Raw genomic sequence first — 15997 nt, forward strand, 5'->3', positions numbered from 1 at the left:
TACCATAATCTAAAAATGCCGTTTTTGTGTACATCGAAACTGATAAGTAATGACCGATAACCATTTCCCTATATAATTTCAGTTTAAAATCATTTGACTTGTGTTGGCACAGCTCCAGCTTTTATATTTAAAAGCTGATAGCAAGTCCTAATTCCCGAAATAGAGCAGAGTTAAAAATCTTTAGCCAAATTCATATTTTACAAGCGAGTAGATGCAAACAGAAATATTTCTGAATAAAGTTCTCTTTTAGTCTCATATATTTCTCAATAATAATAAAACAGAAGCTAACTGTTTGACTGTTTTGGCGAGATATGTGCACATTTTCAGATTTAACAATAACTAGCTTCCCGGCCACGGCCCACGGATAAATTTTTCAAGTAATTAACGATAAAGTATATTGTGTTAATAAAATACCTACCTTACTAGTTTGTAGAGTATATTATGTACATAAATAAACATATATAGTTACCTCTGTAAGTCCATATTCATATTCAGCGTACATTGGGAATATCTGATGGTGGAAGCGAGCTGCATCGACCGCCTCTTTGATCGTTTGGCCGAACCAAAGTTTACGCATTGTTACCTGCAAAGAACATCTTCTATTTATATCTTCATGTAATTATTATAACTCTGAGGAGTCAGGAGACTTACACCATTATAATTATAATAAACAAAAAAGAAACCGCCTTCAAACTGTCAGAACTAGGCTAAATTAAAATGGGACCACATGGTAGGCACCAGCTTTCAAGCAATAAAAAGAATGAGGTTACACAAAAAATACAGTCGAGTAGATAACCGCCTTTTTTATAATGGAATGAAAAAAAGATTTGTCGATTAAAGTCTATAAAACTTGAAGGCTTTTATAGTTTTCATGCAGAAATTTAGTCAAAATTCACTTAATGGTAAATTAATTTTACAAATAGAAGGCACCTAATTAAAGTGTTTCCAGAAATTTTATTCGAAAGGATTAATAAATTGATTCTATGTCTTACCAATGCAACAGCCGTTGTGATTTTTGTACCACCAGACGCGCCAATGACCAACTTTGCGTTACCACTTTTGTCCACAATCACACTAGGGCTCATAGACGAAAGAGGGCTTTTGCCCGGCGCTATGAAGTTAGCTGGAGATGGCTTGATACCAAAACTGTTGGTTATGCCGGGGGAGGAGAAGTCATCCATCACATTGTTCATGACGATACCAGTGCGGTTTGTTGCGAAGCCTGCGCCGAAACTGTCGAGGTAAAGGTATATTATGTTTCTAGTCAGGGGTTGATAAGCTAACTTGCATTTAATAGTCTGTATATTAATTTCCCAAACTCATATTGAATGTACATTCACATACAGGCTCTTATATACGTTTTATCACATATGTTTGTATGTAAGATATATATAGAGTTCTGTAATTATAGTCAAGGGAACAATTAATAATATTGAAAATAACAGAAATAATTGCCACACATTGCTGAAAAAGATGAAGTAAAGGAAAAAAAATAGATTACAACCGAAAAAGTGACATACGAATAAAACATAAACAACAAGTCAGACTCACTAATAATTGATAGAGCTGGTCAGAGATACAGCGTCTCCGTTGTACCCGATGACTGAAATGTGTGCGGTACCGGAATCAGGCTGCTGGTACTGTGTGGCGCCGTAATAAGATGTACTGTTACTTGTTGTGCTATCATTAATCCTGAGACGCATGTCCAAGCCATATTGAGGGGAAGTCACATTGCTAATGAGCTGAAAGCAAATAAAGAAGTTATGAGTGTGTTCTAAAAACAATCGTCAATATTCGATAAAGTGTATAATAGTAATATACAATAAAATATTAAAATTCATATAAACATCTGTTTAAATAAATCACTTTCATACTTAGAGGTGTTTCCTTTATCAGCAACTTATGTAGAGCAATTATGAACACGAGTATAGCAAAAATAATAACCTAAAATGAACATTTATATTTTAAAAACAATTACCTCATCTAGTTTTAAAAAGTTGGCATCACCCAGTTTCGTCCGCGTCGCGTAAGCATATTTAAAAGCTTCTAATATTCGGTGGTAAGTGAGCACTGTATTTTCAGTGCCGTTAATACTATCAGGACCAAAATTGTAACCGCTCAAGATATTTAAAATATTGACCAGGATCACACCACTGCTGGGAGGGGGCGGTGTGAACAGCGTATCGCCGTGGTTCAATGGAACTGCTAGTGGCTCTGTTATCTTTGGTCTGAAACAATAAACACAATATACGTCAGCAATAGTAAATTTACAGCAATTATTTATTATTATAGCGCGATAAACTTTTATTGAAACTAAAACATCACGTACGGTGGTACCTACTCAATCATCTCATAAAAGCAACGATGAAATTGGTCAAATACAGATTTTGATTGTTCTGTGTCCGAATGATTTACTGAAACTGCTGGTTAGAGCCACTACGATAAGGTTATTATTTTAAAAGACACTTGAAATCGATAAGATGTCGGAATGAGATCAGGAATTTCTGTAAATACATGTAGTTTGGTGACTAAATATTTGGTTCAGGCACATTAAATTGTCTCGGATTTGTTGTTAGTTCTATTTTAAAACTGGGTGACATCTTTAAATTTAAACATGGTTTATGTATTTAAAGCTTTAAGTTAAACGAAAATGTAGTTGAAAAATTTAAAAGCAAAGTATACACAGGATTTTGACTCATATGTGTTCCTTCGCATTTTATCGGACAGCTGCGGGTATCCACATCGTATTCAAAACTATTTTATTCTATATCATATTTAGAGAACATATTGTTGTATATTTAGACAAAATACCTACATCTCTTTACCAAAAGTTGGGTCAGGTCTTTGAAAACTATGACAATAATTAATTCCGTACTTTAATAAACTAAAAAAATGAAATGAAAACAAGAAAATTAAGAAAAAAAAAATTTATTATAAGTCAGTTATTAATACGCTATTTATTAAAAGTTTGTTATAACCCACCTTATGTTATGTAAATACTATCATTTGTTAAGCATCAATTGATCAATTAACCTATTTATGAACTGTTTAAACCTTGTCGGTTAACAATTAACAAAAGAATACAATACAATCGAATCGGAAGCGCTTTACATAAAATAATTATACATTAGTTTCACTAATGGTTAATACAAAAGCAATGGATATTCTAGCTCATTTCGATATTAGATCAAAACAAATAGAAAATGTACTTTTTTAATCAAAATCATTCATAACGTATCCATTTAAGTGGATAGTTTGCGATAGCTCGTTTCGCTTTGTAAACAACATATTTATTATGAACGTTTAGATGCATATTTTATCAATCAAGTTATTTCAATAGTCTTATGTTTATTTAAATAGATAATATTAGTCATAACAACGGTTCACAAAGTGGATGCTTTTAAAGAGCAAAATAAACTCACGTAGGTACTCTATGACGTTTAATATGCTTCATCTATTTTTTACCCCGTAGCATTTCGCGGACGAATGCTTGCTTAGAATTTAAAAGTATACAAAAATTTCTAGAAAATACTATAAAGTATGATGAAATATTCAATAAATATTTCTTCACTTAATGGCTGTACATTATACACATAACATCGATATGTTATGTTGATGATTCATCGTATTTTTTATTGAACTCGGTTTTTATGTTTACAGTTTGTTCAGCCGTAATATGTAAGAATTCTTTCTGAAATTTGTAATTTTAAAATAAATTGTGAAATAAAGCAATGGTTATTACTCATTCAAGTTATTAAGTAAAAAACAAGGTTACTGACAATATTGTTAGACCTGTGACCTATTTTATCTCTAAATCAGTCGGATATACCTAGGTAGGTGTATCAAACTCAACAATTAATGACTTACGAGTATATATGTATGTGGCCACTATATATCTACGTACATGTATATATTGTAACTGGTTGAAGCCTATAATTAACTAAGCATGGAGAATTAGATACAAATAATAAAGTCGAGACGCAATTAAGTACCTACAGTGTTGTGTATATGTTTTATTTTTAGGTAGGTTCTTATATTCATAGGCTATACACGAGTATAGCCTATGAATATAATATTGTGCCTATGAATAAATGAGTGTACGAACAACGCAGACAAATGATGTCTATCGAACAGAAAACAAAATGGACATACATTACGTCCACAGATATTTTTGATGGTAAAAATAAATCTACCGTAAAAATACATTTATTACAATCAATTGTGATGTTATGTTTCAGTATTTCCCACTAAATTATTATGTGTCCTTCATTGTTATTTAAAAAGTTTTTATCAGTGATCATAATTTCGTATTCCAAGCAGATACATAAACTTGGATTATACATTTTTGAGAATAACGTGTAACGAAACAGTTTATTAGGCGAAAAAATGAAAAACATACTTATCGGCATGGTATGTGTAACAAAATGCATTATATAAGGTCATAAACTTGAAATCATTCACACATAGCTGTAGTGAAATATCAAATAACCTATTTGTGATAAATATTTAATAAAAATATCATCGGGCAAAATCCATTGATTTTTATATATAATTCACGTTAAGAAAGAGATATCAATTTTAAACCGATTTCAAAAAAAATATGGTTCTCAATTTGACTGTATTTTTTGGATTACCTCAGAACTTTTGATTGAGCGAATAGATTATGATGATTATTTTTTCACTTCACTTCCGTTCATCTCAATATTATTCGTTTATTAATTGATATTTATTCTGAAATGTTACAAGCAGTGAAAGTATTAAATAGTATAGGCGCCGTGCTTCCGGAGATACTACGTTCATTGTACTTACACCAAGAGTCATAAAATTAGCTCTCTCTTGATTAAATATCAGGAGGTTTTAAATACTAGCTGCACGCCCCGGCACGCACGTAATTTATACATATTAAGATAAGAATTCCATTTCACCACAATACTGTTTTATAAATATCAATTTTTTTTTCCGTAGACATTAAATCTATGATACGATTAGATACGATTGGAACAGTATTTGATAACGATTAACCTGATATTTATTGTGCAAGCGTCCCTATAACTTTAGCTTATATGGTATGAGTTTGACCTACATGGAAACATCTGAGCAAAAAATACTGCAAGTCGGTTGGCAACCTTTGACATTCCGGTTTGTAAGGGCGCTCGGAGTTCTATTGGCTTATTGGAAACCATACTAAGTGATTCATGCCACTCATTGAATAGAACATTTTTATAAATTTTAGTTTGAATATAGCTGAAAGAAGAAATATTCGTGAAGGACGACAGAAGCAGGTCCGCAGCTGCGAAATTTGAGTCAAACAAGTTCATAATTTATACTTTTTATTATTCATAATAATACGTACTAGAACATGATATTTATGGAAAGCAATACTGTTTCCAAAGCGTAGAATGAACCAATTTTACGACCGAAAATAGTCCATTCGTTATTATTTATGATGACTGTGAAGAATAATTGTTCTAAAAATAAGTGCTACATATATTTCTTATAATGTTACAAGTATACTGAGTCAGAGCTATCTCAGTTTAAAAACATAATCAGCTGCCTAATTTCACATTATATTATTTCCACATCTAGGTATTTTTAATTTTTCAATGTATAGTAATAACTATCGTACATTATACATATTTTATGAATGTGCCAATACAATTCAAATGTACAAATCCATTAATACTAACATTCCGATCACTTTACATTCAATAGTTTGCAATAACTGTTTGAACAACGATAAGCGTGTTATAACAATTATAACAATACTAGATACTTACTGGTAATTTTTAAGATCCTCAGCGGTTATAATGCTTCCAGCCTCCCTCAAGTCTTCCAAGAAATCTACCGCCAAGCTGCCATTGTATAATTCATCTCCACCCTTTTCAGATATCCGTTCGAGAGTGTTGCAAAGAGCTTCACTGGGTTTCACGTTGGTTCCAGGTCTATGAAACTGTTTATCTTTGTTCACATACGTTTTCCTGTAAAAAAATAAACATTTTTTAATACGGTAGTCGTGCTGGCGTGATCTGAGTCACGTTCTAGCTGCGTAAACATGAAATGTATGGGAAATAATTATAAGAGAATGAAACCTTCATTTGCAACAATATGACATCATTTTATTTTTTTTTTATTTTTTTTCCTCACTAGTCTGTGATGAGCATTTCTAGGCGGTGTTGATTCTCGTCAGATGGTGCCTCGTTAGGTTATCTTTTTTTAGAGTTAATTATATGAATAAAAGTTGACAATGACATTAATACGCAAGAACGAGTTATGCGTTCTCGAGATATTATTTATGACTAGAACACCTTGATAAAATGCTGGCGTTATCCACATATTATAATGTTCTAACTATATGGTTTAAAAATACACTATATATACAACTTTATACGTATAAAGTATACTATTTTACCCATCTTATTTTAAAACAACCATTTCTTAAGTATATCTTATTCTACAAAAGAAAGTTCTGTAAGTTACACCACTAACAAGCACTTAGGGATAAACGAAATTCAAATTATTTTTGGTTTGTTGAATTCTTCTCCGCTTGGATTAAAAATTTAAAATTAAAAAAACTATATCGGAACTCAGGCAAGCAGCTTCTATACATATACCCACTTTTAAATAACTTATGTAATGATACACACGATCTAAAATTTCAATTGTATTAGATTCTGTTTTTTGGTGGTATTTGATATTCTTTCGTGACAGATATATTTATTGCATAGGTATCATGTAGCCATTTTATTTCCGGTTTACTGAATAAGGACCAAGCGGACAAATGCGACAAACTTCAAGGCTGTGCTGTTTTCCTGATGCGTAGTAAAACTGGCTTTTATTTTGGTAAATAATTAAAATATACAACTCAATATTTGCATATACCCAGCTCATAACTGCGTAGAAATTTTTAGTCTTTACTCTGTAGATATTGTTTTTTTACTACCCTTTAGAATATAATAAACTTTTTCATTAAATAATCACATAACCAGATTCATTTTTACACTATTATTTTAAGGTTGAACATCTGCAATTCGGATTATGATAACACGGAGCAAAGAAAATTTTACGAAAATAAAACAAAAATTATTAAGACTAGGCTTAGGAATAGGGGCTCGCCCTTATCTGCAACTAAGACAACCTTCTAAGAACTAGAGAGACTCTGAGGCTTTAACAATCTAACATCGTTAAACAAAACAAAACACTACCAATTCGACTTATAAAATACCTATGTTGGTGTGGGCTCATAATTTTTTTTGAGTCAACCATATTATTCTCCTGGTAACAAAAAGTGGATCTACAAGTTAATGTAGTTCATCGAACTCCAATATATTATGCTTTTGTCTATAACCTCCGTTTAATATTGCGAAGCTTCCTGCTTTTGATTCATATGTTCTAACTACGATGAATGATGTTTAATGTAATTTGTATATTGTGGCTGTGAAAAGGTTGTAAATCGTGTAGGTTTGGAGTTTATAGGTATGAAGAATTTATTGCAGTACTTGTAATGAATTTCTATTAAAGTCTACACTCTATAGTTTCCTTTGCCTGTCAGCCATTGAGCCACAACGATGGTATGGCATTAGCGCAATGCCAGGTGTAAGAACTAGAACATGGAAATATTATCTCGATATCAATTAGTATGGTTTTCACTTTGACCTAGTAAATATTAGACGAAAGAAAGCAAGCAAGAAAAGATGTTTATTTTAATGTATAAGAATGAACATATTTCATGATAATTTTAACATAAACCGTTCAAAAAGGACAACATTCGATGATATTCTGTGACGCAGAGACATCGCAGCAACGGTTTTCAGTGGGACCTCTTTGACAGTCAAAGGAACAGTGTATTTTTTGTTTACATGTTTATATATAAGAGAAAATTGGCTTAATACGTACTTTTTCCAAACAAAATTTACGATTCTTTATAGCACTAGATATTGACTAGGCCTTATTATATCTGTGCTTTGCCATAGTTGCCAGATATTTTCTATGCGGGTTATTTCAAGCATACTGTTGTCATTACGCCGAAATGGAAAAGATCTTACCTTAAATGCTTATCATGTTTAATATAGGGCGCGATTTCCAATCCATCATACAGGGGCTTGGATATAGTGTATCCGTATTTACAAAATTCTAAAGTAGGCTTTACGAGGGTCGCCCAGGGCAGTTTGCCCCATCGTTTGTGAGCTGCCCACATGCCTCGGAGTTCCCCTGGTACACCAAGTGACAAAGGACCTGAAAGATTTCTAAGATATAATACAAGACATACAATAGTAATCAAAATAATAACTTTATTAAGACAACCCTATTTAGGTATATATATATTTAGAAACACATTTTACTTAATGTTTATCCTATACACATTTATATGTATGAGTCATATGTGGGAGTCGAGCATGCTGCGGCACGAATTGAGCCAGCTCGCACCGGGGGAGTACCTACACCACCCCCACAGACAACCGGAGCGAAATAGTAGGATGCTACTGTGTTTCGTATGGTCGGTGGGGGAGTCGGACCCGTTTTGTTTTTCTCTCTTTTCATCCTTTACCGTCCATTATTTCTGTTCATTCGTCAGTCCTTTCCTTATCCTATGTGTCCTAGTGGTTCTATCTCTGTGAATGTTCGTGGACAGTGATGATCGCTTATCATCAGGCGAACCACCAAGTATAAAATTTTTTTTACCTGTGTGAAAGTCGACCTTATGCGGGATTTCCTACTACAGGAGACTACCGCTTATTTAGGGGTGATATATCCTAAACACCCATGTAATCACATCATGTACGACAAAGAAGAGAAATTTGTGCTCATATGAAGTCGGTCTAAAGTACTGTCGATTGCCAAATCAGATCGAAGAGAAAGCATTCGAGAAATTTTATGTAAAATGTTTGCAGCATTTGAAACATGCGACATTTATTATATAATTGTTTATTCCAATGTCTCTTTTTAGAAACACTGCTTTATTATTGGAAAATCTATTGAAACTCTTCGTACCTACTCTTTAATCAAGGTTAATGGATTTCTATTGAACGCACGAAATCTATTAAATTACAATTAAAATGATAAAAAAACATACAATATGTTTTTGTTATAACAACAATTTTCAACTTTAGTCATAACTCATTTTCGGGGTATAAAACTATACAACTGTATATAATACAATATCTTGATGAAAATCAGCACATTACCGCGCCTTCAATATCCATGTTCCACATAATTTTGCTTAAAAGAAGTTACAAATAAAATACTTATGACCTACTTTTGTTGTTATTTACTAATCCTGCATTTCAAACCATTGTTAACAAAGCTATATCGCATGCTAAAAGGAAGGCAATTTTAATTATGAATGATTCTTTAAAACACGAGTACCCTGAATCACGGTCATCGCCCTGTACTTTAACAGAAAATGAATGTTGTATATTTTCCTATTGTATTCAACCCAGCAAGCGATACTTGTTTACTCATATGATATTTATAACAATAAGCAGTAAATGAATATGATAACCTGATTAGATTACCTACACAATATACACTGATGATTATTCACTCGCTTACTGTTTTGAATGCATGGATATTCAGAGATTAATGAATAATAATCTAATTGATCACCGCGGTTTTAATAATTAAAGCTGACGCCTATTCATTTTGTTATTCTGAGAATACTTAGTATTTAAAATATATTTATTTATTTGTATCACAACATTTCTTTTTTATATACGCATATATTGCGTCATATATTATCAGTTATGAGTAAATGAAAACTAAATAAAAACACAATTATTTACCAACCACAATCAATAATAAAAATCAATGACCTGAAATATTCAATAACCAACATGTGTATTATATATTGAGCATTTATTTTTATCAACCCACTTCAAAAAAAAGTAGGAAGTTATCAATTCGACTGTTTTTTTGCTTTGTTACCACAGATCTTTCGACTGGGTGAATCAATTTTGATGATTCATTTTTTATTTGCAAGCTAGTATTTCTCGTGTGCTTCCATTTCAATCTTTTCTTGTTCTGACAATTCGAAGGCTAGCTTTTGTTAGTCTAGAATTAGTAAAATAGCTACATTACTAATTTATTCATATATGTATATCATTCGGCTATTCCTATAATATAGATTATAGAAATAGTCGACTGTTTCGTTTCAAAGTTCGAAACATTTCTATTTTGAAACGTTATGACCCCGATCCCGCGTAGCAACCGAAATAGAAATTTATTCAAATACAGATGTTTTGTGAAACAATCTTTCCATACCATGGATTATTCCGTTTCCCCCTTCTTTTCTTACTTTTAATTAATTTGAATTTAATAAGTAAACCGTTTCACAATGTCAAATAAAAGGAGGAAAAAATATAATATATAAATACCAAATACTAGCAACTGCTACGCAAAAAAAATTATTGCAATATTTTTACATTATGTAACAATGTTTGCAATTTGATCATGATTATGATACCTCATACCGCTTTCGAACAAAACTATTATCGGTATTTCTAAAACAGATCCTCCTGCCACAGATATTCCTACTAATATTATAAATGCGAAAGTTTGTGTCACACATCCGTGTGTGCGTTTGTTGCTCTTTCACGCAAAAACTACTGAACCGATTGCAATGAAATTTGGTACGAAGACAACTGGAATAACATATAGGCATTTTTATCCCGATATTCCTACGCGATACGGACTTACGCGGGTGAAACTGCGGGGCGCAGCTAGTATGATAATATACCTACTAGTAGATCTACATGGCTTCCTTACCTTTACTAGCCTTCTCATGGTTTCCATGGAACATATCCTGCGTGGCAGCGGCTGGTGCAGTCTCCCTCGCTATCACAGTATACGCTTTCTCCTCTTCTTTAATATACACAGTCATGAAGAAGCCTCCTCCCAATCCCATGCTCTGCTGGTTCAGAAGACCGTTGCAGAACATGGCCGCTATCGTCGCATCTACCGCTGATCCATTTATTGAAAGTATGTGCCTGTTAAAAAAATATTTTAAAATCAAAAAATGTCAAATTTTGAGTTAAAGATGCTCGATTATACCGTCCATGAGACAAACAAATGAAAAACAAAAGAAATTATTAAGAATCAAAATCTTCTACTATATAAAAATAAGTCGGGTTTTCCTTCCTGACGCTATAACTCAAGAACGGATGAACCGATTTCCACAGTTTTGCATTCGTTAGAAAGGTCTCGGGCTCCGTGAGGTTTATAGCAAAGAAATTTCAACAGAAAAGCGGGAAAAATTAAGCCATCTGGTGGCGAAACGGAGTTCGCCGGGTTTGCTAGTTTAAGTATAAAATTGCACACAATAAAATCCGACTAAATGTAGAAATAATATGTTACTTATGTGATTTTTTATATGCCTGGAGATAGGAGGCTAAAGATTGATAAAGACTACTTTTTGCCGTGATGAAACATCTCATTCTCAAGGGAATTTCCTCTGACTAAACGGGCGAAAAACTAATAAAGTTGTGTGTAGATATAAATAGATATTACAATAGTTAGATATTTATTTATTTTTCTTCTCTATTATACTCAATTATAATTTTTAATAATAATGCTGTCAAATGGCTTAAATTGTAAATTGACTTTAGAAGCAAGCTGTTTCTCCTAAATATAGGTCGCCCTGCAATCTAGCTAGGGAAACATCGGCTTTATATATTGTAAACTTTTAAAAATATATGTAAGACAAACTGTTTATATCAAACACAAGAAAATACTATGTTTATATCAACTAAATTGCAATTTCTATAAATTTTAAATTTTAAAAGTATATGTATGTATGAAAATAAGTTGTAACTACATTCTGCAAATAAATTTAATTTGATTTTGAATTTGACAATTAAAATATTGATACTAATTATGATGTAAGAGCCGCAGCGTCAACAAGTACGTCACCCTCAACAGACGGATAAAATATTTCGTCATTTTAATGAATAGGTCATGTGTTAGTTTGTATGAGTTTGTGTGATGTGTCATAGGAAAAAAGATAATAACAGAGTTTTAATGTTTTCGCGTAAAATTTGGCGTAATCATTTCAACTCAAAATAAACTCTTTAGGTCCAGATACACTTCATGCTGATAATGAATCTATTGGCCTATTCGATATTTGATTTTGACGTATGTGTTTTTATAAACTCACACAGACTAGCGCATTATTATGTATGGCGAAACTTCATAATATCTAATAACTCATAAAGTTCAATCCATTAATTTGCACCTTAAATATTCAAGCCTAATTAATACATGTAGAGCTAATCTTTGAAACACGAGCAATATCGAAGAGATAAGTTTGTTATTGTTATTTGTTTTGTATTTGATAAGATAAGTAGCTTAAAATATAATAACAATACAGTTACAACTACGCATATAATTATAGGCAATTATAGGCATTCCAAAATATCTTTAAGATATCTAGTAAACATCTAAAACAAAAGAAATAACGCATTACATGTATTATTTACTTTTTTTACTCTCATCTTATAGTTAATCTGGTGATTGTTACAATGGTAACCAATTTTCTATTGTTTGCCAAATAAAATCTAAAAATAAGTCTAGGTCACTAATCATTACGTTGCGTTCACTTTATTTTATAAACTTACTAGATCTCGCCAATCACTAAAATTTAATAATGAAATTATAAACCGTATATATAATAAGAGCGTCCGCACACTAAATGCTACGCTTAAATAAGAAATATCAACTAATTAAAAATTAAAAGAATTTTGGCTCCGCTATAATAGTTTTCTTTTTTCCAAGTTTAATTAATTTATAAATTTTAATTTCAATTATTCCCTTACAACGAAACCACAGTTAAGCGAAGTAATACGTCACGAATATTGATCTAACGACCAAATTTTATACTACACTAGCGGTCCGCCCCAGCTACGCCCGTGGTACATATATAACCTATAGCCTTTCTGGATAAATGGGCTATCTAACACTGAAAGAATTTTTCAAATCGGACCAATAGTTCCTGAGATCAGTTCGTTTAAACAAACAAACAAAGAGACTCTTCAGCTTTATAATATTAGTACCGATAATATAAGGATATTATTTTGATCGTATTCGGAACAGCGTCATATTGAAAAGCGAAGAGGGAACAAAAATACTCAAGGTCATTTGGTCAGGGTATACTATAATGTAGCAATACGGGAAATGATCTCTAAATTTGAACGTATTTTGTAGAAATTAGAAGTAGTATTTAAGATAGGTACCTTAAATACTACTAGAATGTAATAAAATAAATAAAAATCATCTTTATTTAGTCCTCACAACATTAGTACATAACAAAAACTTAAAAATACAGATAAGAGAAAGGGTAACGTTGTGAGATACTGGTGCCTGAAGTAGACTACATACAAGTCTGAGGTACAGGTCACCATGTAATGTAGGTACATTCTAACCGAATTCACAACCCTTTCGTAATTTAACTATTTATGTTTTTAAAATTAATCTTGTTAAATGATCCACTTAAGAAGTAATCCCGCATGTAGTAAGGTTTCAGTCACACGTGATGCCGATACAACATATAAGTATTAAGTAGGTTGCAACATGCTCGTTCACGAGACTGAGTAAATTTTATTGTCAACGGTTAATCATAAAAGATCTTGTGTCCTACATTTTAATAATGAATACTTTCTTTCAAATAACGTAATATTCTTGTTCATTTTCTCTTTATTAGTGACTTCACCCAATAAAAAGGGTCTCCGCCAATGTCCTGTACATCAGGGTGAGACAGGACTCAAATTTCAGCCAGTTGACCTAATATTATATGCACAAAATTATGGTTTATAACCTAATACGACAGTATTTTGTAAAATTTTAAAATCAGAAATGAGTAAAACTTCATAACTATAAATAGACGTAAAGAATAAGGCTAATTTATTATTATAGTTTATGCTAAATTATCAAAATACGTCTTTGTAATAATGGAGTTGCAATGAACGTTGGGAATAATAAAAAGTAGCAAAGTACATAGATGGATCATCGATAACTAAATAATACAGCAAACCTAAAAGTTCCACAATTGTTGGGACTTGGGCAAGTGACTTTACGACCCAAGATAAAAGTATTTTCTTAATAATTACGTTTACCCACTACGTCAATAGAAAAGTACCTGGTTAATATTTAATAAGGAGTGTGTGTGTATTTCATTGGTGTTAGGTACATATAATATAGCAAAATGGCGATCACAAATGTTCAAAGTGTATCGTTTTCTATAATAAAAAAGTTAAAGGAAGTCCTAAATACATATATCGTTGAAAATATAAAAAAGAAATTAATTAATACTTATTACATTCTGAAGGGTTTTCTCAGTAATCTTTAAAAAAACAAAACCCCTCGTAGTTTTAAATCGCATAAATGTTTGATATTGGTAAGCGAGGTCACGTCGTCTGTATTTCAAGGTTGTTTTTGTATGTAAACAGCGCCTGCGTAGGCAGATCGACTCATTGCTAATGACCTCGCGATTTAAGTCACGTACAAAACAAAAACATCGGATCGGCAATAATACTACAAAATATTTTTATATAATTTTATTAGACTTACATTACAGTAGTTTTAGATCATTGAAACCATAAAATAACGTAATATATCTAACTAGAAATAATAACACAGCAATTTAGAGCTTTATAACAAGCCCATTGGGTTGAGATCAGTCGTTGGAACGGTGTTGTGTTCATTGTAGGATGAAATCCCGGTGCACGTAGCTAAGTGTCGCGGCTCCGCCATCTTACACTTGCATTATAATGTGCAAAATAAAGGTCCTGAGAAAGCATTATCCGCTCGGAGTGTCCCACTGATCTCAGTGACGAGTTCCTCGAAATCTTTTCGGGTTTTCGCCATAACGTTCTCCTTCCGCTTGGCAAATCAGCAATCCTTATCCACGCCATTGTCTTTTCTTAATCTAACCCATCTAATGCTTATTAGCAGCCTTCTTATTGTTCTCAGTGTTAATCAGTTTTGTAACGATCTTTCTCGAATGTCCTGATGGATCGAAGTGGTTGGTATGTTCGCTCACCTCTTTCTTTGTACGCTGCTTGCCACTGTGACCGGAGAAAATATGCTTGTCGTGGTCGAAGTTATAGTAGTCGTACTCATCAAAGAAAGCCTCAGACATATTTAAAATTTATTTTCTTCACAATAAAACTCACACGTAATTTATAGCGCTGACAACGTCACCGTAGATTTCGCTTCTACAAAATGTCTGCCTGCAGTACCGGCGCGTCGCTTTTATAGAATGCTCGAGACACGTCACTGACCGCATGCGCGTCGATAAGTCTCGAAATGTGATTGGTTGGACTAGAGCCGCGCCGGTTCAACACAAGTGAAATTGTACATGTGTTTGTAAGCCGGTTAATAATACCATACCGTTATTGACTTTTTACTCGAAATTATGCAATGATTAAAAACAAACCGTATGATAGAAAACTGTCCTATGTAAAATTAGTACATACTGTAAGACCACAAATAAAATACAAGGCGTAAATTCATTAGAATTATCATTAGCATGTAATTTCCTTCAGTTAGATAGATATAATTATGTATTTTTCAATAATAAAAATATCTTGTATCTTTGTACTAAAACGATGCATCTACTAATGCCCTAAAAATTCGACTGACATAAATAATGTTATAGTTAATACAATAAAAAATTATTCGTAATGTATTTTATTACGTGGGTACATTTTTACAATATAAATGAGTATTTCACTCAAAAATTCCATAATTATATTTACATTTTTCTCTTCAAGATTGTGGAAAGATCTCGAAGATGGTAACATTTTCGTGCACACATACAAATTCATTGTAAATGACACATTATCTGTACCTGTGTAAAAACAAACAAAGATGCATAACAACAAACATCATAATATGGCATTTACATGACGTTTGCGTTACAACGTGACTTTTTTACTGATTAATTATAATTGTTTCAATCAAAAATTTATAGGTATTGTCTGTTTGTTTTGACTTAGCAATTTGTTAA

General features: G+C 32.3%; 2 protein-coding genes across 4 annotated transcripts in view; both read right to left on the minus strand.

The window, feature by feature from the left end:
* Positions 1–15997, minus strand: part of LOC119830978 (glutathione hydrolase 1 proenzyme-like) — a 35218-nt gene that overhangs the window by 1637 nt on the left and 17584 nt on the right. For all 3 annotated transcript variants that reach the window (XM_038354172.1, XM_038354171.1, XM_038354170.1), the window contains 7 exons: positions 10762–10982; positions 8043–8232; positions 5778–5978; positions 1979–2228; positions 1552–1742; positions 993–1233; positions 470–583 (listed from right to left, as the gene is read on the minus strand). In XM_038354172.1, the coding sequence (XP_038210100.1) occupies positions 470–583; positions 993–1233; positions 1552–1742; positions 1979–2228; positions 5778–5978; positions 8043–8232; positions 10762–10982 (1408 nt within the window). The remainder of the gene's footprint in view (positions 1–469; positions 584–992; positions 1234–1551; positions 1743–1978; positions 2229–5777; positions 5979–8042; positions 8233–10761; positions 10983–15997) is intronic.
* Positions 14529–15239, minus strand: LOC119830980 (nuclear protein 1). The gene has a single exon (XM_038354173.1). It carries the CDS (start codon positions 15125–15127, stop codon positions 14924–14926), a length of 204 nt encoding a protein of 67 aa, XP_038210101.1. The 5' UTR covers positions 15128–15239; the 3' UTR covers positions 14529–14923.

The sequence above is a fragment of the Zerene cesonia genome, chromosome 12 (genome assembly GCF_012273895.1).
Source record: "Zerene cesonia ecotype Mississippi chromosome 12, Zerene_cesonia_1.1, whole genome shotgun sequence".
Classification (NCBI taxonomy): Eukaryota; Metazoa; Arthropoda; class Insecta; order Lepidoptera; family Pieridae; genus Zerene; species Zerene cesonia.

Bases quoted from the DNA above. Each gene is read 5' to 3' on its own strand.
- LOC119830980 (XM_038354173.1), bottom strand. From the start codon at position 15,127: ATGTCTGAGGCTTTCTTTGATGAGTACGACTACTATAACTTCGACCAC.